Source organism: Pseudopipra pipra, chromosome 3, assembly GCF_036250125.1.
Source record: "Pseudopipra pipra isolate bDixPip1 chromosome 3, bDixPip1.hap1, whole genome shotgun sequence".
In the NCBI taxonomy this organism is placed as follows: Eukaryota; Metazoa; Chordata; class Aves; order Passeriformes; family Pipridae; genus Pseudopipra; species Pseudopipra pipra.
The window spans coordinates 28,107,185-28,132,832 of NC_087551.1; the positions used below are offsets into that span (position 1 = coordinate 28,107,185).

The window sequence follows — 25,648 nt, forward strand, 5'->3', positions numbered from 1 at the left end:
GTACTTTTTTTTGCTGAGGATGGTGAGCAATACGTGCTGTGTATCAGTAGTCCTAAATAAAAGCAAATCCATTAAAAAATCCAGTAACCAATTCAGTTCTCCAAATACAACCAATGGAAGTAAATAAGGCAAACCATGTCACCCTTCAGCCCCTGCACCAGGAGGGTTCCCAGGTGAAGGCAGGCAATGGTTGCGTCTTGAGCAAATCCCTGAGCATGCCAACGACTGGTCCAGTCTCACAGCAAAGCTACTGGGCACAGGCCACTAGCCTGGAGGTCAGTGTGGCATCTCTGTGATAGGTAGCTGGGTTGCTGGGATAGGCAGAGACATCCCAACATCCTTCTGTGCTCAGCAGCAGTCTCAAAACTTTCCAGAGGAGTGGGACCTGCCAAGCATGACTGCTCTCATCACTGCTCAGCACCATCTCTGCCAGCAGAAGAAATAATGACATCTGTCTCAAAACTTGTCTTTTTAACACCAGTAACGTAATTTCTTCCTCTTCCAAAATTGATTCATTTGATGCCCTAAGTTTCAGCTGGTTTTCCATGAGCATATTATTTTTTTTGAGAATGAACTCACGTTTTCCAGTTGAGTTCTTGATTAGTCTAATGAATTTTCCTCCTTTCCCATCATCAAACACACTTTCCCAGATGATGGGGAGGTTCATCTCTAAAGGAAAACGACTCTTCTCTGACACAGAAAAAGTTTTAAACAAAGATTTTAAAAGTGTCTGATGATTATGGGGTTCTCAATATTTCAAGTACTAAATTTTAAGCGTTGTAAAGTGACAGCAAATGTTGGATATCTGCCCTCTGATCCCTGATGCTATTTATTTGAGGTGTCCTAAATTGGCATAGAAGACCATCGTTCATTTTTGACCCAAAGCATCTCAGACATTCAAAAATCTCATTCCCAAACTTCTAATTCTTTCCCAGTTCAGAAGGCTGTCTGAAAGTTGCCAAGTATGAAGTTTAAAACAAACAGATAAGTAAATATTTGGACCTTTTTAATTGCTTCATGTTTCCTGAACTTTCAGGATTCATGTTTTCAATCTAATTATTTCTGGCTTTTGGAGAGAGAAGGTTTCCCTCTCCCCTTTGTTTCTAACTAAGTAACTGTCTAGGCTAACCTGCCAAAAAAAAAATATATATATAGAAAAAATTCACAATTGAAGGAACTGTGCTAAATGGGATAAACCTGCCTACAGCCCAGGCCTGAGCACAAAGCCTAGAGCCTTTACTCACCTTGACTCTCTACATCCAAGCTAACATCAGCTAGTTACTGTACAGGCATGGTGGCAGATCTTCTGTACCTGCCTAACACAAATCTCCTGCTTCTTGTCTTTCTGCACAGCATCTCCTGTGGTCACAGCTGAGACCTTGTGGTGCCCAGCTGATCATTTTTGCCCAGACATTCTGCAGGACTCCATCACCCATCTCGGCATTCCACAATAAAGGGACTGGAGGAGGTAACTTCAATGTTTCACGTGGGAGGTGTGAATCACATTACTTTTTACCTGTCCTGCTTAATACAATTCATGTATTTCCATTTTTTAGGTTTATTGTTTGCTCTTGCTAGAAACTGATGATGTTAATGCTCACTTTGCTAGACCTGAATACCCAAAGACACTGTGAGTTTTCACCAACTGTTCCTTAAAGGACAACTCAATATGAGAAATCCTCCTACGAATCCTACACTTATCCATGTAATCAGCCCTGCCAATACACTGCAGACTGTAAACAGCCATAGAGAGGATTCCATACAGTTAATGTCAAATAGCTCATTTTCTCTCATCTCCACACAAATTCCTGTCATGTTGCATTACATGTAAACAACTGAGAAACTTAATGAAATGCCTTTCAGTAAAAAACTCATATGGCTTTTCAGTCTGAACAGATTAATTGCAGTTTGTAACAATATAAAGTGATGCAATCTGATTGCAGTTTCTATTTTTCTTTAGGATAAAATATTTTATGTGAATGCAAAGCCAAGTTTTCTGATGGCATGACTTTATTGAATTCCATGGAAAAATAAAATACTCATCTAAAATCCGTAGTACGAAATACTAATCTAAAATCTAAAATCCATCGTATATTGTTCTAGTAAATAAATTTTATAAGCTGTAAATTAGATGTGCCAGATCAGATTCCAGACCCCATGGAAATGTCCATGTCAATGAAGAGAGGCAATAGGAATATTTTGTTTTGGAGGAGACACTTCTGAATGAATCTTTTAGCACTTTATGGTTTTGAAAGGGTTTCCTACTTCCATTTTTTCAATGTCCTGTCTTCATCTTGACATTGCGCTCTTGAAATCTGCTTGTCATTCTCTTTAGTTTCATTCCTATGTACTCTTGAGTTGTTCTTCTCTTCTTGCTGCAGGCATTGCTCTGGTGTTTTGTAGCAATCCTGTAGACCCAAGCCCAGAAGCCCTGCAACACAAGTTCTGCTTGCTGCCAACAGGGATAATGCAAGGAACTTCCATGAAACCTCTCCAGGTGCATCCCTTACTGTATTTTTTATAAACCCAGTTTTCTTTAGTTTAGTTTTCTTTGTTTGTTTTCCCAGTTTGCAGAATGCCATAATTGGGGGTGATCACTGCTTGAAGAGGCCAGAAGTTGTCTGTGGTGTTTTGAATCCCATGTAACTGCACCAGGGGAAAGGCTGAATTTTTTTGGGCAAGTGTGTGGGCTTGCCAATGGAACACCACTCTGTCCGTGCTGCTGGACTAAAACTGAAGGTCACAAATATTCTACAGAAGCTGCCAATGTCTGATTGCCTGGCACCCATTTGAGTCATCAATATTTCAACAGAGTTTCACTTTTACAGGACTAGCATATTTTATGGAACAGGAGACATTTTTTATGTAATATTAGCAATATCACATTTAAGTGTTACAATACTGCCTGACACTGGGGACCAAGAGAAAAATACTTAATGGAAGAGTAGAAACTGCTGCATTTTGAACTGAAGCTGTGTGTATTGGAAAGGGGGAGCATGTAGTTCACATCTCTGCTGGGACATGTTACATATAGATCACGATAAAGCAGGCTGCAGAATTGGAGATGTTTAAATCACCACTGTAAAATCCTGAAGAAGTGTAAGAAAATGAGGGGGAAAAAAGTACATTATCCAAATATTGAGTCAGTACTTTGATATGTGTAGAAATCCTTTCTATAGAAATAGATTGTTTATCCCTGTCCATTTCTTTAAGATAGCCTCTTTATTTTCTGTGTCCACTCCGACTGGGTAGAAGCTTTTAGTTTTTGATGGGAGAGATTTTGAAATATGCTATTTTCACACTGCATGTAATAGCATGATTGGAAGGAAAATTACTGCAAATTCTTTCATTTCTGAGTGTGAAGATCTCTTCAATAGAACCACTATTGCTACCCATGTGGTTGGTCACTTGAGGGCTGTTTTTTTCATTTTATACAAGCAGATAGCTTGTATGCCATGACTCCTTAAGAAGTACACAGTTTCAATCTCACATAGCATGTTTACATATAGTTTTTTCTAACTATGAACAACTTCAGATGAAATATTACTTAGTTGTCCAATAATTGCATGCAATTTTAGGATCAATTAATTCCCCTTTGAGTGACTTTATTACTCTAATGATTATTGAGGCATGGTACAGTATGTTTCTCCCATGAGAATGCTTAGCTGTTCTTAAGTCAGAGGCTGTTGGGAGTAAAAAAAAGCATCTGACAGAATCAGATTTTCATAAAATAAAAAAAAGCACCCCCATAAACATTTTTTTAGGAAACTTCAATGCTGTTTAAACGTTACTGATAATTTCTGCAGCTGGATAAACACCATTATTTTATAACTGTGGTAGAGCATGAGGCTACTGGAAAAAAATGTGGCTTTATATTGAATTTTCCTTAACTGAGCTTTCTCAAAGCAGTATGTTTAACAAGTCATGAGATGACTGCATGGGCAAAAAAGATACATAGCAGAGAATGACAGAAATCAAAACTAAGAGGAACGAGGTTTTTTTAGACCCACTGTGGTCATTTCCAAACCTTGCCAGTCAAGTTCAGTTCTCTGTATATAGGTCAGATTTAACCAGAACATTTATTTGTCACAATCAACTGAGTATCGGTAACTCTGAAAACAAGGGATTTTATTTTCCTCTCTCTTCAGATTCTGATTTATCTACTGAGTGGGGGATGGATCATTAGTGGAGAACAAGTGCCACCAGTGGTGACCAAAAGCTATGGTCACCTAACCACCCCCTGAAGTGCCTGATGAAGTACCCAGGAGTGCACATCTGTTGTGTGAAAACCCTGATGGTGGGCAGCACTTGGAGCTGTCATCAGCAACTGGTCCTTTAGTACTTCTTCAAGCAAGTGCTGCAAACACAGGGAGGACAGGACACCCTTTCCCTGCCCCTGCTGTAAAAGTGATGCACATAAATGGGTGAGCTCGATTGTCCCATATTTCAGGCCAACATCTTTCACAAGCATTTCAGGAACAGCTTCAAAGGCATGCAGCTCGAACTAATGAGAAGTGTACAGGAGGTCAGAATTACTGTCTAGTCTTGGAAAAATCAGAATATATATTCTTTTTTCTTTTTCTGTTTTTATCAGGCATTTTTCTTTAAAATAGATAAGCAACTTCTTTTATAAGAAACCTGGAAATGATTGCTTAAAATTAGTAAGTTACAATTCCAATGAATGGCCTATCTGGAGCAGCTGGGTTTAAACACTCAAGGGAGAAGCTGGGGAAAGGAAAGGGAAAAAATGGGAGTACATGATTGTTTCTGTGCTGATTCACAGATCTGTTTGCCATCAAATCTGTCATTGTGGTGGTGACATGGACTTGTTACAGCTAAAAGCAAAGAATGCAGAAAATAAGAGCATTTGACCCTAAAGCCCAAAATACTCAAAGGTTTAGTGTTTTGAGTAAGGCAATGATCCAAAGCCTATAAAAGCAGAAGAAAAATAGCCTTTAGCTTCAGTGGGCATTGCATCAGGCCTTCAGATGACTGGCAATCAGCAGACTTCATGCTGTGTAATTCTTTATGAAAGAAGCGTTAGTTCTCCAACACACAGTCAGCTGAGGAGGAATAAGACATGCTGTGTCTTTGCAACTTACCCTTCTGGTCAGCAGACATCCCCATCACTGAGGGTGATGTAGATATTCTTGCACAACTGGTGAAAAGGCATCCAGCTGTGCTTTGCAACTGCTGCTTCCCGCTAAGCCATCACTAGAGAGAGAATTAGCAGAGACTCCATTGTCACATACCCTAGATCTGAACCCTGGGTTATATTTAAACGAGCATAGGAAAGAGTCTGAAGACTCTATGACCCTGGTGAATTGGGGGATTGCTTTCTCTAAACTGGAAGGCAAATGTCGGAAGATCAGATTACAAGTGACTACACGAATGTTTTCATGGTGGGTCAGCTGGAGTTCAGGCTCTGTAAATTCCAAGGAGGTGGTTCCAGAGCAGTTTAAGCACTTCAGCAATTCCTAGCACCGGTGGTCTCAGCTTGGGAAGGATTTCATAACATGTCTGAAAGCCAAAGGCTTCTTTGCTAATTTAATAAAGAGTGAACCAGTGGGTAAGTCCCTAGAAAATAGACTAAATCAGCCTAATTTGTTATATAATCCCTTTTTAATGTGGAGAATTAAGGTGACGGCAAGATGACTACGTGTTTAATTCTCCAAATAATTACTGGTGAGTATTGACATTAAAGATGGGAGAGAGTGAGTGAATTTCTGTTTGTAGTTTTCAGCACGTGCCAAACTCTTACTTCATACCAGTGAGAAAAGGCTGGAAGTTGTGTGTTCCATATGCATGAAGTAACAGTTGGCACAAATCACCAAGGGGAGAAAATTAAAAGCCACTAAAGCCCAGCAACCCAAACTGTCACTTGCTGACAATTTTTTGACTCTCTCTATGAAAAAAAAAAACAAACCAAAAAACCAATACATGAAGGCCTCATGCAGGGTATTCCACCTGAGTAAACCCTAGTGTCTGGTCCTCCTCAAGGCAAATAATGTGCTGAGAAGGCAGCAATAGTCTCAGTTTTCCAACCTCCTCCTCTAGTCCCTTGGGAAGTGCAGTCACAGACAGCCCCAGAGTGGGGTGAGAGTGGAGCAGCGGAGGATGACACTGCTTGGCTCAAGTTGGTTCTTTCTTCTCCTGACACTCTTGGCCATGAAAAACCTGTTCTTCCCCACTGCTAGGAATGGAGGTGCTTCGTGGCTAACAGTGTCTGTCCTGCTTGGTGCAACTCGCCGTATGGATCAGGATAATGGAGTTTACATCCTTGCCTTGCCAGCACTGCTGGATTCACCTCAAAACAGCAGGAGATAGCTGTATCTGCACAACCTGCCTCTAACTCATGTGTCCTCACACAGGCCTGGGATGACTTTGGCATTTGGGCCATGGCTGCCAGGGCCCTGGAGGTACCAAGGGGCCCTACTGTTGTGTCCAGTCCCTGCTCAACCTTCCCAAGGACCAGTAGCCCATGTCAGCCCCCTGATCTCATCAGCCTCTGCCCCAGTGATGTCACAGCAGGGCCAGGCTCCATCTGCCCACAGATCTGCCCTGGCCATGGGCCCCACAGAGCCAGACCCACATCCCATCCTGTCAGCACATCCCATGTGGTGTCATGGCCATGGGTTACACGAGTTACCTCATTTTTTGTTCAAAATTATGTCCTGTGCTTGAAGGATTTGATACAATCTAAGTCTTCCCTGTCACTTCTGTAAGTAAATATGTGAATAAGTATATTTATTGAGATTCGAAACATGTATATGACATATGGGGTAAGGTATACAGATGTACTGTGTATTGTTCACTCAGGAATCACACAAATAGATACTTTCCTCCAATTTTGTTGATGGCTAAATATTACTTGTAAGCCAAAGCTAGCTTGTTTAAAACACTCCCTCATTTTATTTTTAAAGAAAGAAATTGTTTTTGCTGTTTGGCATGTTTCTGATTTTCAGACCATGATGATTTTCTGTGTGGTTCACTGTAGTCTTCCTACAACTGACAGCTTATTATCTCACCTTATGAAAATCATGTATGACTTCTGGGAGTCATCTATCAAAAGGAGAGAACACACAACATACTGAGAAGCTGGTACCTTCTCTCTAATTTTCCAGGTTGATGGCTGTTCAATGAACCTATTAACTGCCTGAAGTGACTTGCATCTTTACAGGTATGGGACTGCATTGTCTTTCTTTGTTGTGTTTAAATGGCAAACTCTACCCCGTGTAGTGTCCTGGTTTAACTTCATTTCTGGTCTGGTGTTTTCCAAATGCATCTGGCTTCTCTCTCATTGGACAGTAGACTCCTTTGTGTGCCTTCAGAAATAATGGCTGTAGGTGAACATTCCCGCTTTCCCTTATCTCCCGTTGTCTGAAAACTGCCTTGGTTCAAGGTTTATGCCTTTCAGTGGAACACTTAAGCACACACCTGGCTCTAAGCACTTCACTCCTGTCGTTTCACTGAACAGGGATGGACTTAAGTGACTACTCATAGTTCATGGCTTGCCAGAACTTCAACAGTTTCTTTTGCAGAGGTCAGATAAGATAAAAGTTAGGAGCCAGATCTGACAGTCCTCTGCCTGGGGTTTAGTTTGCTTTCTGGTAGAGATGGGCAACACCATTCAAATCTTTCATGATACTCCCATGTAAGGATTGATGGGGCCCTAGGTCCAGCTGCTAATTGAAGGTTAAGGAAAGGTGATAGAGCATTCTCTACTCTCATTTATACCAGGTAAAAACATCATATGAGTTGTTGGCCCTGTTCTTGTCTGTTTGTGCTACTGCAGCAACAAAAGGAGTCAGAAAACTGCAAAGGAATCTCTTTGGCAGCCCTGTGCCCCTGCTCTGCTCCTCGTGCTGACAGCACAGCTGAGCACCAATGGGAGTGTGGTCATCAAAAGCTCTGGGCTACTAGCGTAGCCCTGGCAGGGCTAAGTGGCAGGGCTAAGTGGCATGGCTCTGCAGAGAAGCCCTGTGGCTGCTGTGGTACCAGGTGCTGGAGTCATGGACAAGCTCCACTTGTGCCCCTGTGCCACCCTGATTATAATTGTGGCCATCTGGAATGGCTAAAACTGAGGCAAAAACTGGGCAACTTTGTTGACATGGGACTTTTAAGTTGTGTGGAAAATGATGGACAAGTTGGAGAAGAAGCTCACTAGTCAAGCACATTGGGAATCCCTCTTTATGAACACAAGTGATATCTTTTGTGGCACTGCTTTGGATAGCTGTGTTGTGCAAATTCCTGGCTCTTTAGAGATCCAGTGGACTATCAGACAAAAAAGAAACCCACCACACTGTATGTCATTCTGGGTACATGCTTGCTGTGAATGAACACAAAGACCTATTCATCACTCCTAGTGCTCACATAACTGACAGATTAAATCATTCTCTGGCTGTGATGATGACAGTGGTCCAATAGCTAATGCTGTCTAACAGTCTCCATTAGAAGGCTTTCTTTTTGGTTGTTTATAATTTTGCCAGACTTCAGCTGCTTGAGCTGAATTTTCCCATGCCATATGTCACCAGAAACTGAAGTTTTGTGTGGAAGGGCCTAGATGAATAGTCATGGCATTGCCAAGCTCATGCATCACTGAAAAGTCACTTGAACACAAGTTTTCAGGGAATAGCTGTACATTTCTCATTTCTTGAGGGAGCAGGAAAAACATCTGGAGTTATGTGCTCCCCAGTGGTCTGTGCTCAGGCTGAAGTTAGAGTTGCTGCTAAACAGCAAGAGGTTCCATATCCAAGGCTGTCAAGTTGCTAGATATTCTTGACACTTGTAACCTCTTGCAAACTGACCAATGTCTTTTGAGGTTGTACTTTGTCCACTGACATATTTAGTTCCATATTGTAGTCCATGTTGTCAACAGAAGTTGTTTTAAGCAGGCTGAGATTATGCTACCAGAGAGCACAGTTCAGGAAGATGGCGTCTAAATGGCTTAAGTTTTAGCACATGGTATTATGGCTTTATAGCTTTCTTCTGCTCACCCTTTTCCTTCTTCACAGCTGTCCAGTTGTCATATTTCTGACCAGCAATCCCTGTCATATAGGATCGGGACCAGATTTTCAGATCTCCATGCTGGTCTGAGCACCAGGCTGATGTTGCTAGATCCTGGAGGTCAGTTAGCTTGGCAGCTTTTAGAATGGCTTTTATTTGGTCCACTAAATCAACGTTGGTATTTTTTCCTCTGCATTTCCAAACAGTACTGCAGAGGTCAACAGGAAGAGCTTTTGGGCTGAAAAGTACAACAGCATTGTCCCTGGGTGAGGTGGTTGTGTTGGGAGGACATTTGGTGACAAGAAATAAGTGGCATGGGTGTGGGTCAGGAGTGAGGTGGGGTTTAACAGATCTAATGTAACTTTGAGGATGATATGTATTTCTGTGAGTAGTATCTGCAGATGACAGCTCAGTTCCACATTGGGTGAAAACATGCTCTCTGATCTGCAGCCTATATAACCCTTTCTCATTCCCTACAGATATTTTTATTAAGTGAGCTTTACAAGGACCTAGAAAGAACCTCTACCTGTCACAAGAATCTGAGAAGGCTTATGTAAGGTCCCTAGAGCAGTTTTTCCTTAACATTATCCAACCCGGAAAATTTCCGGATTTCAGTAAAAACTGTGTATGCTATGTTTTCCCAGGCTGGGCATCAATGTGAATTGTAGGAGCTATTGGCTAGGAAGTATCTAGAAGCAGACTTTACAACCACACAGAATGCTTTCATTTAACTACCCGTGCTACTGGACCTTCACATGATTTAGAGCTCTGACAAACCTGAATTCCCATTAAACTAGATAGCTTGGATCCAATTAGTGGCATTATCTCAGGAAGACAGTGTTCTGGATGGCCTGCCAACAATAGCTGGCCATTGACTGCTCTGCTTTGCTGGGGGGTTTGCAGGTGTGCTGTGTTCTGTTATGGCAGTGCCATGGTGTTACCAGTACCTTGGATGGCTCATTTAATGCTAGTTCAATATGTCAGTGCCATGCTGCAGTTTTAATAAGGTAGAGGCACATCTGCAGTCGGAAATTTTCATCATTCTGCACTACCAACATGGTGTAATACACTGTGCAGATCCTTAAGCCAAGACTTTAGGAAATTAATCTGGATCCTATAAACATTTTAATGGGAGGAAGCAAAAATACTTGCATGACCTGACAGATCTTTTTGGCTTATAGGTAGGACTTCATATGGAGGAAGTGGTCTTTTCCCTTGGTGACAATAAAAGTACTTTATATTTTTGCTGCAATGGAAAGATCATGCATTATATAGATCCCACTGAACAGTATTCAGTAAAATGCAGATGTCCTTAAGTTTTCATTATAAACTTTATTTTATTCCTGTTCCTCACATTGCCAAAATCAGCCCTATTCACCTACAGCTTCACAGGCATAATCTTATTCTGGGACCAATTTTTTGGAAGAGCTGAAGGAAATTGGTCAAGGTGTTTAAGAGAGATGATGGCTAAAAAAAATGAGATCATCTGCTTGGAGAGTTTCCTAAAGACTTTTTAGTTTGTCATATCCTCAAAATTCATTTTCCTAGAGATTGAAAAAATATTTCAGATCTGTTGGTCTTGGCTAGAAATGGTGCCTTTGAACAGTTTTAGGCTGTCTGGTGACAGAATTATTTGGTTATTGAAAGTGGTTCCTGCCTCAGTGTGTACGTATATGTGTTATGTGCTCTTTGGAGATCTTAACTCAACTAGTCAGTGCCAATGTGCTCATAAATTTATGGTGTCATATGTCAGGTTTCTAAACAACTCTGCATGCATTCTAAACAGACATGTTTCTTCTCTGAGACTCATCCTATCTGCAGGTACTGCTGTCTAAAATCCTCACTTATGTGTTTCCTGACTCGCACTGCAATCCATGCTGAAGCTGACAGCGTGGCTTTACAGTCATGCTGCACAGTCCCTGGAGACCTCTCCCAAAGGTTACAGCATTCAAAGCTCATTCTACTCATCTCAGTGTTTTTTCGTGTCAAAAAATTCACACCTGCCCTGATTTGTGCCAATATGTCAGTCTGTGATGGCTGTGAGCCACACATGATGAGACTTAAGTCAATATTATTTTTCAGCATATGTGTTTTGTGGTTTATTTCTGGTTTTATGACAAAGTAAGTTCTGAGGCACAGTGTTCTATTTTTAAAGAGGATTTATTTCAAAATATGTGCTTAGAACTTTCTCATAATTGCATCATTTTAAAGATGGTTCTTGAAGTGTGACCAAAACCAGAAGCAAACATTCATTAGACAATTTTCAGCATCTCTCACTCTAAAAAGAACATGAAATCTGGAAACAGTATAGTTGTGCTATGCCACTGCACTAATGTGCTCTCCTTGGATCACTCACCCACTGCATCACCCCCTTAGTTTGTACTGAAGGTTATAGCAGAGCAACGTAAACAGTCAGGTCTGCCCAGCACGTACCATTGACAATGGGACATGGGACATGTTCCGTGAGACCTTGGCTTTAGTTAATAATGTTCCCAGACTTTAACATTTAAGCCTTGATCTTTCTGATCTCCTGACTTAGTTGGTTTTGTTGTCGCTGCAGTAAAGCCCCTGACCTACAAATTGCTGGAACCGTGTGTGTAATTAGAAGTATGATACCATTCTTTCTCTATCTATTATTCCATCAGCATCTGTTATTGACCACTGTTTGGAGCAAGCTCTTGGGCTAGATGGACCTTGGTTTTTACTCAGTATTAATGTTCTTACACTATATTCTCAGTTAAATAGTTGACTACTTGCTGAAAACAGGGCTAGGATTTTTCTTTGTCATTTTAAAGATTTAACAGTCGTTTTAGTGTTGGTTTTTTGGTGTGTTTTTTGGGGGGTTTGTTGTGTTTGTGGGTTTTTTTAAAGAAGATTTGGTATTTCTGTGCTCTGGATCTAGGACCTGAATCACAAGTGAAGCATTATGTTGAAGTCAGGGATAGGCTTTTCTCTCCCATTCTGGTTCAAAGTGTTCACTTCTGGCTCTTGGCAACCCCATTTTGAATGTGCTCAGTAGGAACTATGAGGGGTTTTGCACTTAGGTGCTGTTGACAGTGATCATACCCTGACAGGACTGAGCAGGACGCTGCTGGTTGCAGACTGTTCTGCCATGCAGCACAGGAATTGACTGCAGCAGGACTCTCCCAGTGGCCATTGTCTCCTGGGAATGGAGAACTGCCTGATGGGAAGGCAGAAATGACAAACAAGTTTTCAGGGGCTTTCAAGAGGGAAAATGGGCTATGATGGTAAGAAGGTGAGATGTAAAACTGACATCTAGATGAATTAGGGGGGAGCTGGAATATGGCTGGCTTCATAATAGTCTACAGATATGATAAAGAAAAGAGAAAGGCCTCACAACAGGGAGAGAGTAGGATGGACTGTGTGATTCTGGAGAAGACTTCTCTGAAACCTGGAGCTGAGCACAGGATTCCTGAGTTATTGACAGTTATTGACTCACTGAGAGACAGGCTTTCACTAGAGGGAATCATTAACTCCACCCTTCTATCCCGAGACCAAACTGCAATCATGTCATCCCAAGCTATCATTGATATTGAAGTTTTGTCCAATGACTAATCTAAATCTCCCAAGCTGTTTGGTTTATGCTTCTTCATGTTTTATTCTTCCTGATCTTTCCACCAAGGACATATTAGTTCCTTTGCAACAGCTTTTTAGTTGAAGATTATTAACCTTCCTTCTTCTTGGTTGTTACTTCTTCAGAAAAAAAACTCACATTTCTCACAGTCTTCCCTCATGTTTTCTGGACCTCTGTCAATTTTTGCCCATCTTCTTTGCCAATTCTTTCATCTCTTTCTTGAAGTACAGTGCACTAAACAGGTCGCAGTCTTCCAGGTGAATCTTTGACTGTGGGGATCGGCCCACATAGACTCTTTCAGTAGTCTTTAAGACCCTTTAGACATCCCAATGGCTTTGCCATTCGTGCTTGTTCCACCATAGTACCCTATCTTTTCTCTTGTGAAGTGGTACTTAAACAGTTTTGCAAGTACAGATGAGTATTTCTGTGTAAGCACTTTGTACTACTGTATTCCATCCATTTTGATGACTTCTCTAAATATATCAAGATCATCTTAAATTCTAATTTTTTTATCATCTGTAACATCTGCAGTCCTTCCTTGCTCCGTCTGCAAGACTCATACTTCATATTCCATCTTCTATGCCTTCATTGAAAACATTAAATGAAACTTGATCTGAGACCAAGGCCCACAGAATTCCTTGCAAAACACACATATTTTGATAGGTTTTGATGGAATTACCCTGTGTATACAATTATCCAACTAGACTTGACCTCCTGCCCCTTCCCACAGCAGTTTCATTTAGATCACAGTTCACTAGCCTGCTCATAAGGATATTATAGGAAGTACTGCTAAAGGCCTTGCAAAATTAAATAAAAAAAAATAAATTCAAGATATGTGACATCTGCAGCTAGTACTTTAATGTCCATTTAAGACTCTTAGAGTGAAGTTGCTGAGGCTCAGACTCAGGAGGACATCTAACATAACTGGTTATTCTCTAAGCAAGTTTTGCATATTTTAGGCTGAAATTTTACCATCTAAATAATTGCACTGTCTGGTTGCTGTTGACCTTTTTAGTAAAGATTGATGAAAAAGGGAGAAAAAAAGGGCATTAAACTCTACCACTTCCTTAACATTCTCTGCTGATAGCACACCCTCATCATTGAGTACTGGTCCAAACTTCCCTTTGTTTTTCTCTCAACACCTTACCTGTTAAATTTCTTTTATTTTTGGTAAGTTTTGCTAGTGGCATCTAGTGCATTTTGTCTTTACTAACTCTATAAACTCCCCCCACACACACCCTCCCATGAATGGAGTATTGTGCTGGGTTCTCAACCAGCTGTCCTAGTTTCTGCTTTACAGATATCTCTCTCTCTTCTGCTGGAGGTCAATTAAAAGGTTGTGAATTAGCTGACTTCTGCAGAATTTCCTTACATTCCCTTGAAATGCCATAGGTTGCACTTGGTTTCTTATTAACATTTCTTGAATGAACTGACAACTCTTCATAATCTGTTTTTCCCTTAGATTTGTCTCTTATGAGATCTTCCCTACCAATTCTCTGAGTTTATTGACATCTGCCTTCTTGAAATCTAGTGCTGTCAGTCACTCAGATCAAGTGGCAGAAGATGACACTATGTTTGCTGCAGTGCTGATTCCTTGTAAAATGTCATATCTGGCAGCAGACTTTGAGTCATATGTTACACTGCCCTCTACCTACATGCAAAACTGCTGTTCAGCAGAGGGAGGTTGTGACAATTACAGTTGTACTGGCACTTAAGATTTAGGCTGCTGTTCAGAATTTATCATAGAAAAAATGTAACTTAGATAAACTTTCTGTAAGGCATTAATAACTGCCCTTAAAATGAATCTCCATTAATGTGGATAGAGGAACTGCACTAATGAAGTGTTTAGAACACAAATTCCTTGTGATAATAAATAATCCAGACTAAGGTATGCAATGATCCTTGCCCTTCTTTGTTTACTAAAAACTTCAAATGCTATGCAGCTATTTCATGGTGCAATGGACAGACAGTGAGACTGTAATGGGGGAGAGGAAGTAACAAGCAATAAACATCACCTTAAGCAAAAAAGCTGATCAGACCATACTGGACCTGTGCCTTGTAAGAACAGTGACAGAAGCTCTTACTGACATCTAATACAAAAGCAGTAAGACTTCAGGTCCTCCCGAAACCCTCCAAAACTCTTTAATATTGGTTGAGACCACCGTAGATACCTCATGGCCCCTCTCATAGGTCAACTAGAAATGGTCAAGAAGTCAGGCCAAGCCTAGTACTTATATTGGAAAGCTTCCTATTACACAATTATTTTAATGACAATATCACTATGGGGGTTTCTTTACTATCACTTCAAGTTGATTTGGATTCCTTTAACAATGAAAATTGATTACCAGTAACGAGTCCTAGCTGTAGTCAATTTTATGACAGATATAAACTAATAAAAATGTGGGCATCATACTATCAATATGGTGTTGGAAGACAGAGGAGCAAGCCTTTCCTGTAATCAGAATACTGGTGATGGTTTAGAGAAATCCAGTAGTTGTTGAACCACTCTATTACATGCCACAGGGACCTGATCTGTGGTGTCCATACGCTATCTAGTGGCTCTGTCGATTATGACATTATCCCTGAATTACTCTTCTTCTGCTTGTGAATTGTAGTATTAAAAATTATGTTAGATGAAATCAGGGTTCCTAAGTCTGTAACCATTCCCTAATGAATCTAAGACATTTTGAGGTCATAAGTGAATAATGAAAAAACCCAAAAAGGTAGTAAAGCCTGTGTGAATATGCAGACAAAACTCTTGATGGGGAGTTCTAGGCAGTCATTCCTGTCACTAACAGCATTCTGATGGGCGCTGGTCAAGCAGTAAAGATCTTTCTCTGTCGTATACAGACTATGTTCTAGATTGACTACTAAAAAAACCCACTCAGTTTAGGAGTGCTTCAAATGGTTAAGTATTTTCTTTAGTTGCTAATTATACAGTATTTTGTAAACTGAAAGCAGATAATCTAAATACTTTAAACTGTGCACATGGTATACAGTAGTGCAAGGCCAGATGTGTTCTCCTCTAATGGGGAAAGCTAATCTCCATCCCTTGAGATCACAGACTGGGAAGATGTGAAGACCATGCACAACAGCAGTCTTCTGTTTCTGCTGGGGTGTGACTGACCTTCAGTAAAAAATACACCCCTTCTGCTTTGTTATTTTTCTGTAAAATCGAGGTAGTACTGCTATATGGAAGCCATAACAGCTTTATAGTTAATGAGTACTTCTGTTGTAAAGGCTGTATTTTCTATTATTTATATATGTATATAGGAAATAGTGTATATATATATGACGTGTATTAGCACATTTAGGGGTTTCACGAGTTACAATTAGCACAAAACTTATATTTTAGAAAAAAAGTCTGATTCATCATCACCCTCAGCAATTTTGTGCTTTTCTACTTAATAACTGAGAAAGCTCCCTAGTCAACTGTTACACCATTTAAGTGCACTTAATTACATATGTGTATTTGTTTTAGGAGGCTGAGTAAAGACATGATGATGCAAGTTTCATGCTGGGTAACATTTCTTGAACTGTTCTTTCTAGAAAAGCAGAAATTTTTTTTTGATCTTTTTTCACACATCATGAAATCAAAGGTACTAATTTTGTTCTCATGTTTCATTAAACTGTTTTTCTATTCATACATCATTCTGAACCCTTAAAACCAAGTTTCAAATAGTTGGCAGAAAATGTTCACATTACCTGCGTTTATCACAATAATTTCAAATATAAAGCTTTTATGGTGCATGTCTTTTTCCACATACAACAGCAGTTGATAAATATGTATATAAATACAACATATGTGTATATAAATGTGCCTTACAGGCTTCAAAGAAAAGCACGATTTTTAAGAGCCGTGCATAAAAGTCAGTTCCTTGATCATCCCAAAGTAACCCAAAATTCAGAGCCTTATGCATTGTGCTAATTTTGACTGGGATAGAGTTCATTTTCTTCACAGGAGCTAGTATGGGTCCGTGGCTTGGATTTGTGCTGAAGACAGTGTTGATAACACAGGGATTTTTCATTACTGCTGAGCAAAGTTTGTGCAGAGTCAAGGTCTTTTCTGCCTTCCACCCCACTAGGGAGGAGGCTGCGGGTTCACAGAAAGCTGGGACAGCACACAACCAGGACAGCTGACTCCAACTGACCAAAGGAATAATCTGTATATGCTCAGCATATAAAGCTGAGGGGGAACAAGGAAGAGGGGGGGGAGTGATGGCATTTGTCTTCCCAAGTAACCATGATGGAGCCCTGCTCTCCAGACATCCACTGCCCATGGAAAGTTGTGAAGGACTTATTCCTTATTTTGATTTGCCTGCATGCATGGATTTTGCTTTATCTATGAAACTGTCTTTATCTCAACCCATGGGTTTTCTCACTTTTACCCTTCTGATTCTCTCCCCCCCCAACCAGGGAAGAGTGAGCAAGGGGCTGTGCATTCCCTAGATGCCAGCTGGGGTTAAACTGCAGTAACATAAAGGAATTGGCAGGTCTACAGGCAACCTGCTTTAAGTGCTCAGAGCTGAAGAGCTTAACCTCTTCTGCCCTCCTACTCACTAGCATGTACTACACTTTTTTCTGATTGAACATTCAGTCCAGATTAATCACTCTCAGAAGAGATATTTAAAAAAACCCAGCTGTAACAGAAGGAATTTTCTGTTAAGGTGACTGTTAGTAACAGAGATGGGCTTAGAAACACATCAGCAAATTAGGATACACAAGGCTAGAAGTCCTAGTGAGAAATGTACCTATCTCCAGTGTGCACAACCCCAACTCAATTTTACTGCTTGTACAACCAGCACAACCTTGGCCACAAAGATTTCAAAACAAATAATTACTACAAGAAAAAAAAAAATCTGACACACAGGATTCATTGCATAAACATTTAAACAGAGGAAATAATTTCTTTTACAAACATGTTTCTCTTGTATAAGAATAATTTTGTATAGAAAATAGCTCTTTATACATTTTACAGAAATAGGCTAACATTTAGATTCTTTATTAATGAATAATGATTGAATGCAATTTAAGATTTCAGTTATGTTTCAGAGTCACCAAACATCAATAACACAGCAATACATCACTGCTCTAATATCCCTAAACTGCTTGACTTACCAAATAGAGTCAAGGCAGTAAAAACGTTCCTAGAGCCATGATAATTTGCAAACACTCAAGTATCTTGAAACTGTTAAGTTATGAAATACCTGCTGAAAGTAATACCATAATTTAAATGCCAAGGAATATGGACTTAAACCTTAACAAGGCAGCGTTACTTGCTTACTTAGATTATTCTGCTGGCTAATACTGTAAAACCCAAATTGAACAAAAGCTTTAGTATTCAACTGGTTTACTGTTAATGTGACCTTCAAAACACCCCTGAAGGGTGGGATACAACATATAAATATAATAAAAATACTTTCATTTTCTTAAGAAAACATGGAAGGTTGATGAAAAAAAAAATCAGTAAATTAAGATACAAAAAGTAAATCTGTGGAGGACAAGACATTGAAAAACACGTGTATATATATTTATATGTAAGGGTATGCTAGGAAGTACATATATTTAAAAATACATAATTTCTTCAAAGATTGTGTTTAAATTCATATGGTATCATTTGGAACTCAAACGTAACACAGACTCAAATGCTTTTCCCCTACAACTGCTGTTTCAAGCACCTGTACTTATCTGCAAATTTCCTTGTAAATTAGAAGGAAGGTAAGAACATTTATCCTTGGAATACAACTATATGCAGTACTCATTTCTTGCTCTCTGGATATTTTATAATTTTAAATTGAAGATGATGTAAGCAAATAAGTACTATATAACCCAATGACTGAAAACTTGAAATTTAGATGCTAATGATTCTATTTAGTATTCATATAGAGCTACTTAGGAGTTTGCCAGCTGTACCCTATGTGAGTACTGTTGACACTTCCATGCTTCATGATTGAAATGTGTAGCTATGTTTAGTCAAACATGGCTCTCACTCCAAGTTAACCAGTCTCTTAACAAATACAACTTTTAAATAAATTCAGCTGGAAGTGGTACACCTCTCCTTCTCACAGCACAGAGGTTGATATGAGACAGTAAAGAATCACATTATACTGGTTCACATTTCTATGTGGTTAGAAGGAGAAACACCCTGCAAAACCTTATTCCAGTGATTTTGCAAATTCTGCATAGTCAATGTATCCATCATTGTTCTTATCATCATCTCTTAAGACATCATCTATTAGATTAATCAGCTCTTCTTCTTTCATTGCTTGGGTATGCTCACCACCTTCCTACAAAAACAAAACCACATGGAACAGTTTAGCAGTCTTTCCCACCTACTGGCACATATAACAGATTACTGACAAGTAATTTTTTGTTAAGCCATTCATGTTTGGTGCCTAATTTGGCACTAAGTTTTATATAAACATTTATATCAATATAAGCAACTTTTATCAGGTGGAAGCTATGAAGTCCAGGTTTTCTGGACTTCAGAAAAAACACTCTCTTTTCGGTTAACATTCTTAGTCAGAAGTTCCAAAAGCTGAATAGCACAATGTATAATGATGGATAACCATCTAACAGATGTATTCTTATTTGGATCTTCATGTAGTATAGACACTATGGTTTCTATAAAATACAGAAACACCTTACAGTAACGGAGTAGTGAAAAAATCTAGCACTGTAGCTTAAAGCCAATAAAATTCTTAAAACACCCCTTACAAACAAATGAGAAGATGGTGCCTTTGCACAAGAAACAGCAAGTCATTATTCTATTCTTGGCTCGGTATTTTTTTGCCACAGGTGTATGCAGGAAGTTATGCTATCCTGAATTGTAACTTCCAGATCAATATGAGATAATGTGTTCATATTGTCTTCCTAATGGCTGTATCCTCCTACTTTGTCTTTAAATGTTCGTGGCTGTAACAAGAATTTGTTTAGAAAGAGGCAGCCCATAACTGGTTCTTCTAATACTAACGTTATCCAAGAGATCTCCTACAGCCTGTGTATCCACAGCAGTGACAGTCTGACACTGAAAACAGCGTCGTATCACATGCTGTTTCTATAAACCCTCATGTCCCATTTTGGATAATTTCCCTTTCTCCCCATCCCTGCATACCAAAACAAGCCCTCTGTAAAATCATTTTCACTTTACAGCCCTTCCTCATTCTAAAGTTTAAACTACAATGGAAACTTCTTGAAAACCGCAGTGTGACATGAAAAGCTGTGATAAAGCTGGTACATTTATAAATGCAACTAGAACTATCAGGGGGAAAGAAAAAGATCTCATTTTCAGGCAAAACTCTTAACTGCACTGAAGATGTGTTGCAATTGTTCTGTTCTGTTGTAAGTTGCTTTCAGAGTCAGAACTGTTTCCAAACACACATGCCCTTACAAAATTACACCTACCTCCTTGTGGACATGTGATATAGCAGTAGCAAGCTCTAACCCATCTAACAAATTATTGCCATCATAATCATGCATTTTGAAGTAATGGAGCTGCAACTCTTGTGGAGACATCTCAGTTTCTGGTTTCTCAATGACACCTTCCAAGTGTTCCATGATGTGCCTAAGAAAAACAAAAAAACCCCCAAAGACAAACAAAATCTACAACATTTCTGTCAGTTAATATGTCATGCTCTGTTTACATCAAATTTAGTCTTTGATCGAATACTATTCTTCTAAAAGCACTAAAAGCTACAGTTTGATATTAAGATGAAGGGGACACAGAGGTTGGTTGTTACAGGTGCTGTAGTGGCCTTAACACCTTAGATAGCTATTTCTGTTTCTTCTGGCCTACTTAGCAGGCTATCAAAACAATGGAAGCAGTGCCCAAAATCTCCTTTGGCTGTCTTCCAAAGCACAGGAGCTGGAGAAAGACCTTTCCCAGTCAACCATGAAGTGTTCTAGGGAGTTTTATTTACTGCTAGAACTGTTCTGCATGTATGAAGAAGAAAATGAGAAAAAACCCTCTAACTCTACCTGTTAAGAATATGATTTTGTCCAAAGTATGCTGATCTGGGTAAGCAGGACCTCTGTAAGAAGTTCTTTATAGTATGAGTAGGGCTAAAGGTTCCAAAGAGACCTTTCTAGGTCTCATATCTCTACAAATTTATCAAGCAAGCACGTCTCATATCTGGCTTTAGCTAGTCATACAACATTCTGAGGAAACAGGGTGCCCTAGGCTTAAGTCCAACGTAACAAGACTTCAGAGATAAGAAAATCATTAAGAAGTAAAGTTTACGTTTTTAGAACATGGAACACATACTCTTTATCTTGTACCAAATTCTTATCGAGGCGAATATTTGCATGTTGACTCTCTCCTACGTGTTCTTCAGCAAGGGCAGAGATGAAGAATGCAGCCAGAAAGCAGAAGAGCAAATGTGATCTAAACAACCTTTGGGCCATTGTGATCTCCTACGAAAAGGAAAACATCCCCCCCAAAAAAAACAAAACAAAACAAAACAAAACAAAACACAAAAACAGATGAAAAATGTGATCTACTTTCAGCAGATTTACCTAGTACTTAGAATCAAGCCCACTGAGTTTTAGAATAGAAGAACTCGCTTCATTTCAAGCCCTTAGGAAGCAGAAAAACAGGGAGCTCCAATTAAGGATTTCTGTGAGAGTCCCTATTTCACAGAATCATGCAGTATCATGCAGTAATTTTCAGATGACTTTTTTTTTTTTTCCCACATAGCAGATGTGCACTCCTCAGGTGCGGTTGTGTTTTCATGTACCCTCTAGACAACCAATCACGCCAGGCTCAGGCAGACCTGCCCCACAACCATGGGAGCAAAGGTCGCTTACCTTCGCTCGAAGCGGCCGCATCTAATTAGTATCTCTATTAAGACTGCATGCCCTAAGGAACGTACAGCTTGGAAAACGTCATGCAGCCATGTACGTGCTCCCTTCGCGGGGAAGTGACAGGATACAGCGCTCCAGAGGGGCCAGGGGAGCCCAGGAGCGGGCTAGGGGGTTCGGCCCCTCTGTGCTCCAGCCCCAGCTGAAGCGACCCCCGGTTTCCCCGGCACAGCGTTGGCCGCCAGCAGCCTCCTACTCCCAGCTCCCGACCCGGCTGGATCCCCCGGGAAAGTCCCCCCCACAGCGGGACGGGGCCGGGCCCACCGCACACCGCCCAGGCCCCATCACACCGCCCTCCAGTACCGGCTGCCGGGGCGGGCAGAGGCCCCGCCGCCGCCAAGATACGCACCGTCGGGCGGGTCTGGGCCGTGGCGCGGGCTCCGGGAGAGGCGCAGGCGGGACACCATTCCCGGGACACCATCCCCGGATTACCCTTGACCCGGCGCGCGCCCCGCCCCTGCTCCCCTCCCATTGGCTGCGTCGTCCCGCCCCGCGGGCCGACGTCACCGCTCGCGGAGCTCCACGTGGAGCCCTCGCTGCGGCGCAGGTGCGGTGGGGCCCCGCCCACCGCGGGTGCGCGGGGAAGGATCCCGGAGGGCGAGGAGCAGGTGGCGTGTCCTTGGGGACGAGAAAGCCAGCGGGATCCAGGGGTGCATCAGGAAGAGCATTGCCAGCCGGTTAAGTGAGCTGATCCTGCCCCTCTACTCAGCCCTAGTAAGATCAAATCTGGAGTTTTGTGTTCAGTTCTGCGCTCCTCAGTGCACAGAGACATGGAGCTCCTGGAGCAGGTCCAGCAGAGGGCAACCAAGAGGATTAAGAGACTGGAGCATCTCTTATGAGGAAAAGCTGATGGAGATGGGCCCGTTCAGCCTCGAGAAGAAACAACTGAGAGGGGACACCATCGATGTCTATAACTATCTAAGGGGAGGGAGGATTGAGCCAGGCCCTTCTTGGTGGTGCTGAGCAATAGGACAAGAGCCAATGGGCAGAAACTGATGCACAGGAAGTTTCAGCTGAATATGAAGAAAAACTTATTTTCTGTGTGGGTGGCTGAGCTCTGGAACTGGTTGTCCACAGAGGCTGTGGAGTCTCCCTCACTAGAGATGTTCAAGAACTATCTGAATGCAATCCTGTGCCATCTGCTCTAGGATGACGCTGCTCTAGCAGGGAGGCTGGAGGAGATGTTCCACTGTGGTACCTTCCACCCTCACCCATTCTGGGATTCTGTGCGAGTGCTGCAGGGCCTCGGCCGCTCTGGCCCCATATGTAGAGAACACCCTTCCAAAGGGCACACCACAGGGATCCCACCACCTAGGCACAGCCGAGAGGGAGTGGGACAGTGGGGCAGTGTGTCCTTCTCCTAGGGCTGTCCTCGGCCACTCCTGCTCCAGGCACTTCCCCCCCAACCCCTCAACAGCCCCGTCCACAAAGGACTGCAGACTCCTCACCCCGCTGCTCCTTTGGGAAACCCCTGCGCCCTGTCGCCGGTGCCCTCTGTGGTTTATAAACTGTGTGTGCTCTGCGCTTCCCCTCGCACCGAACGCCCCAGGTCTGGTGGTTCCCATACTTGACGCCTACACAGCCGCCGCTTTGGCCTCCCGAGGTCACAATCTCCGAGCAAACCCCGGGCCCGGACAACCGGGCGGGCTTTCGGCTCGTTCCCGCACCAGCCGGGAGTTCTGTGCCGAAGTTGCAGGAGGGGGGGGTGGCCGTGGGGCGCAGCCGGCAGGGAGCCCCGGGGTTTAGGTGACTCCCGAGGGCCGCAGTGGGGGAGCGGCACCCCCGGCCCTTCTCGCGCGTTGCAGGGAGCGCGGGGCCGCCTCCGCAACGCCCGGACAGCGCCCGCCCGGCTGGACGTGGCTTCGCGCACCGGGCGTCAGGCGAGAGGTGTCAGGGAGTGGCGGCCGTGTTAGAGGCGCCGTCCCCGGCCGCAGCCTTCGGGCGGGGCACCGTCCCACCCGCTCCCGCCCCCCGGCACCTGGCGGATCCGCGGCCCCGCCGGCGCCTCCCGGGTGCTGCCGCCGGGGACACCCCGCGGGCCGGGGCGGGGCGGGTCCGTGCCGGCGCTAAGATGGCGGCCAAGGGCTCGCACTCGCACGTGAAGCTGGAGGCGGAGATCGAGCGGTGCCGAGCGGAGGGGCTTTGGGGGCGGCTCCGGCTCCTCGCACAGCAGCTGCTGCCGCCGCCGGCGCGGCCCCCGCGCAAGGCGAAGGCGGCGAGGGACGCGCAGGACGCGGGTAAGCGGCGGCGGGGGGCGAGCGGGGCGGCCGCCGGTACCGACCCGCCCGGGCGCGGGGCGACGGCGGGGCCGGCTGGTCGCTCTGTACCGCCGCCCGGGCTCGGCAGCGCCGGCCCGGCGGGTTGACGTGGGCGGGAGCTGTGGCTGCCCCGCAGCTCCCGGGGTTGCGGGAGCGGGCTGGGGAGCGCTGAGGTGCGGGGGATCGCCCGCTGTCCCGTGTCAGCGCCCCGGCTCCGCAGCGGGAGAGAAGGAACGATGCCCGAGAGAGGCGGTGGGAGCCCAGGAAGCGGCGCTCGGGGAGATCACACCGCGCTTCCTCTTCGTGTCAGCGCTGCCGAGCCCTTCGGGCAGCGAGGAGCGGCTGTCGAGCGCTCGGGATGCCGCCCCCGCCGCCGTCAGCACCGGCCGCAGGTGGCGGCTGCCCCGCTCCGAGCCGGCCCTTGATGCAACCAGCCCGGCCGGGCCACCCACCAAAACCTGCCCCGTTTGGATATGTCCGTCTGCAGCTTCTCCATACGTGTCGTGCTCGTTCCCTCTTGCCCCCTGCCCAACCCTGTTCTGGACGCCCTTGTGTTACCTCCCTCCATTTCTGAAGGGCCCTGCTTTATTTAAAAGGCTTGGGCTCGTCCAAGTACCCTTTCACATGTAAAACAGGTTTCATAAATAGCAAATGTATTCTTTTTTTTTTCCCTGTTACAACACACTACTTTGCTTCTTTTTTAAAATTAAATCGCTTGCAATAAGTGAGGCAGCCTAACTTGGAAGTGTAAAAATCTATGTTTGTGGTCAGCAGGTAAGTTGCAAAGAGGACCTGGTCCTACCCGTGGCACTGGTACAAAGGGTTCTGCCACTGAAGTCACAGGAGCTACATCTATGAATAAAGCCCTTCTGTAGAGGAGTGTTCCTGGTATGTGGCCCTAGAGTTAATTGAAGCTTGCCAGGGGTTCCTTAAACTTCACGGTGGGAAGCATGGTGGGGGAGATGTTGGTAGCTTAATACGTGTTTATTTGTGAGGCTTTCCAAGTGTGTACATGATGCAGGTCGAACCCTGTGCTGAGAACCACAGGGCCAACCTTTGAACTTCAGTCGCGTTTCAGCAGCGCTTCCCAGGTGCAGAGATCTCGCTGCAGTTTGGGGGCATTAATAGTTGAAGAGTTCATAGTAGTTTCTTCCCTTGTAATTAAGAGGCATAACAACAGTATGATTGCTGTAAAAACACGATTTGTTAATTTGCTGCTATGTCATCATAACTTGCTGGTTATGAAAGAGTAATGCTTTGTTATTGCTGCAGAACTTTTCTTTCAGCAAGGGACTGGGTACAGTTTTGTGCTTCTAAAAACCATTGTCTGCCTGGATTAGATTTTTTTAATAGTAGTGTTTGCATCATGAGATTGTGTGTATTTATTTCTTAATTGTACATAGTCTTACCTATGTCCTTAAGTTTGTTTTAAGATATTAAAGACTACCTGAAAGGTCTTTAGTATGTAGAAATTATTGCATGCAAGTTTAGGGGGGAATATACTTGAACATTTATGCTTCCCATTTTACACACCTGTACGTTGTTTATGCGAGTTAGTTGCAGACCTGCAATTGAGCAGGAAGAGCTATCATTATAATTTGATATGCAGCTGAACAGTTAGGCCACAGCAACAAAAAAACCTAAACCACCACCACTCCCGCACACAGAGCTGATTATTAATGCTGTATGTAGTGTATAGGTGGAAAGTGGGGATAAATTGTCCCATGGCCTGAAAATATGGAAATAGGTACACTGTCATGTTTCCCATATTCTAGAATTCCAGACTTTGAAACGTGGAGTATATACGAAATGTAGGGCTTGGCTCTTTGATATACAAAGATTTTGTTACCCTGCTAGACCCAGTAGCCCACTGATTGAGGTATGACTTTTATGAATAAGGTAACTGCAGAACTGGGCCCGTCATGCAAGA

The 25,648-nt window shown here is 42.9% G+C and overlaps 2 protein-coding genes and 1 long non-coding RNA gene across 5 annotated transcripts in view; 2 read left to right on the top strand and 1 right to left on the bottom strand.

Moving 5' to 3' along the window:
* The first annotated feature begins 3 nt into the window (after positions 1–3).
* Positions 4–18,430, top strand: LOC135411173 (uncharacterized). The gene is made up of 6 exons (XR_010429028.1): positions 4–1,493; positions 2,382–2,497; positions 4,149–6,721; positions 6,966–7,180; positions 9,015–9,126; positions 9,486–18,430. It is a non-coding gene; the product is annotated as an uncharacterized LOC135411173 (long non-coding RNA).
* MCFD2 (multiple coagulation factor deficiency 2, ER cargo receptor complex subunit) lies at positions 17,474–22,051 on the bottom strand. 2 transcript variants are annotated; one of them, XM_064648429.1, is made up of 4 exons: positions 21,810–22,051; positions 20,865–21,013; positions 20,006–20,165; positions 17,474–18,888 (listed from the first exon to the last, which is right to left on the bottom strand). In XM_064648429.1, exons 1-4 carry the CDS (start codon positions 21,930–21,932, stop codon positions 18,757–18,759), a joined length of 564 nt encoding a protein of 187 aa, XP_064504499.1. In that variant the 5' UTR covers positions 21,933–22,051; the 3' UTR covers positions 17,474–18,756. The 2 variants fall into 2 exon arrangements, with proteins under 2 accessions (XP_064504499.1, XP_064504498.1); XM_064648428.1 differs by having other exon boundaries at positions 21,764–21,888.
* Positions 22,052–22,065: 14 nt separating this feature from the next.
* The window catches only part of TTC7A (tetratricopeptide repeat domain 7A), a 175,725-nt gene continuing 172,142 nt past the window's right edge, over positions 22,066–25,648 (top strand). Inside the window, exon 1 of one of the 2 annotated variants that reach the window (XM_064648409.1) lies at positions 22,066–23,697. In XM_064648409.1, coding sequence (XP_064504479.1) covers positions 23,532–23,697 — 166 coding nt within the window. In that variant the 5' untranslated portion in view covers positions 22,066–23,531. Of the gene's footprint in view, positions 23,698–24,584; positions 24,607–25,648 lie in introns of those variants that run through there. The other variant, XM_064648410.1, reaches the window with a different exon arrangement.

What these genes read in the sequence shown, in the direction of transcription:
- MCFD2 (XM_064648429.1), bottom strand. Translation starts at nt 21,932, where the DNA reads ATGGGAGGGGAGCAGGGGCGGGGCGCGCGCCGGGTCAAGGGTAATCCG. An exon ending in CGGCCCAGACCCGCCCGACG is followed by an intron (nt 21,014 to 21,809) that starts GTGCGTATCTTG and finishes TCCTTTTCGTAG; the next exon opens with GAGATCACAATGGCCCAAAG. An exon ending in AATTTGGTACAAGATAAAGA is followed by an intron (nt 20,166 to 20,864) that starts GTATGTGTTCCA and finishes TGTTTTTCTTAG; the next exon opens with GCACATCATGGAACACTTGG.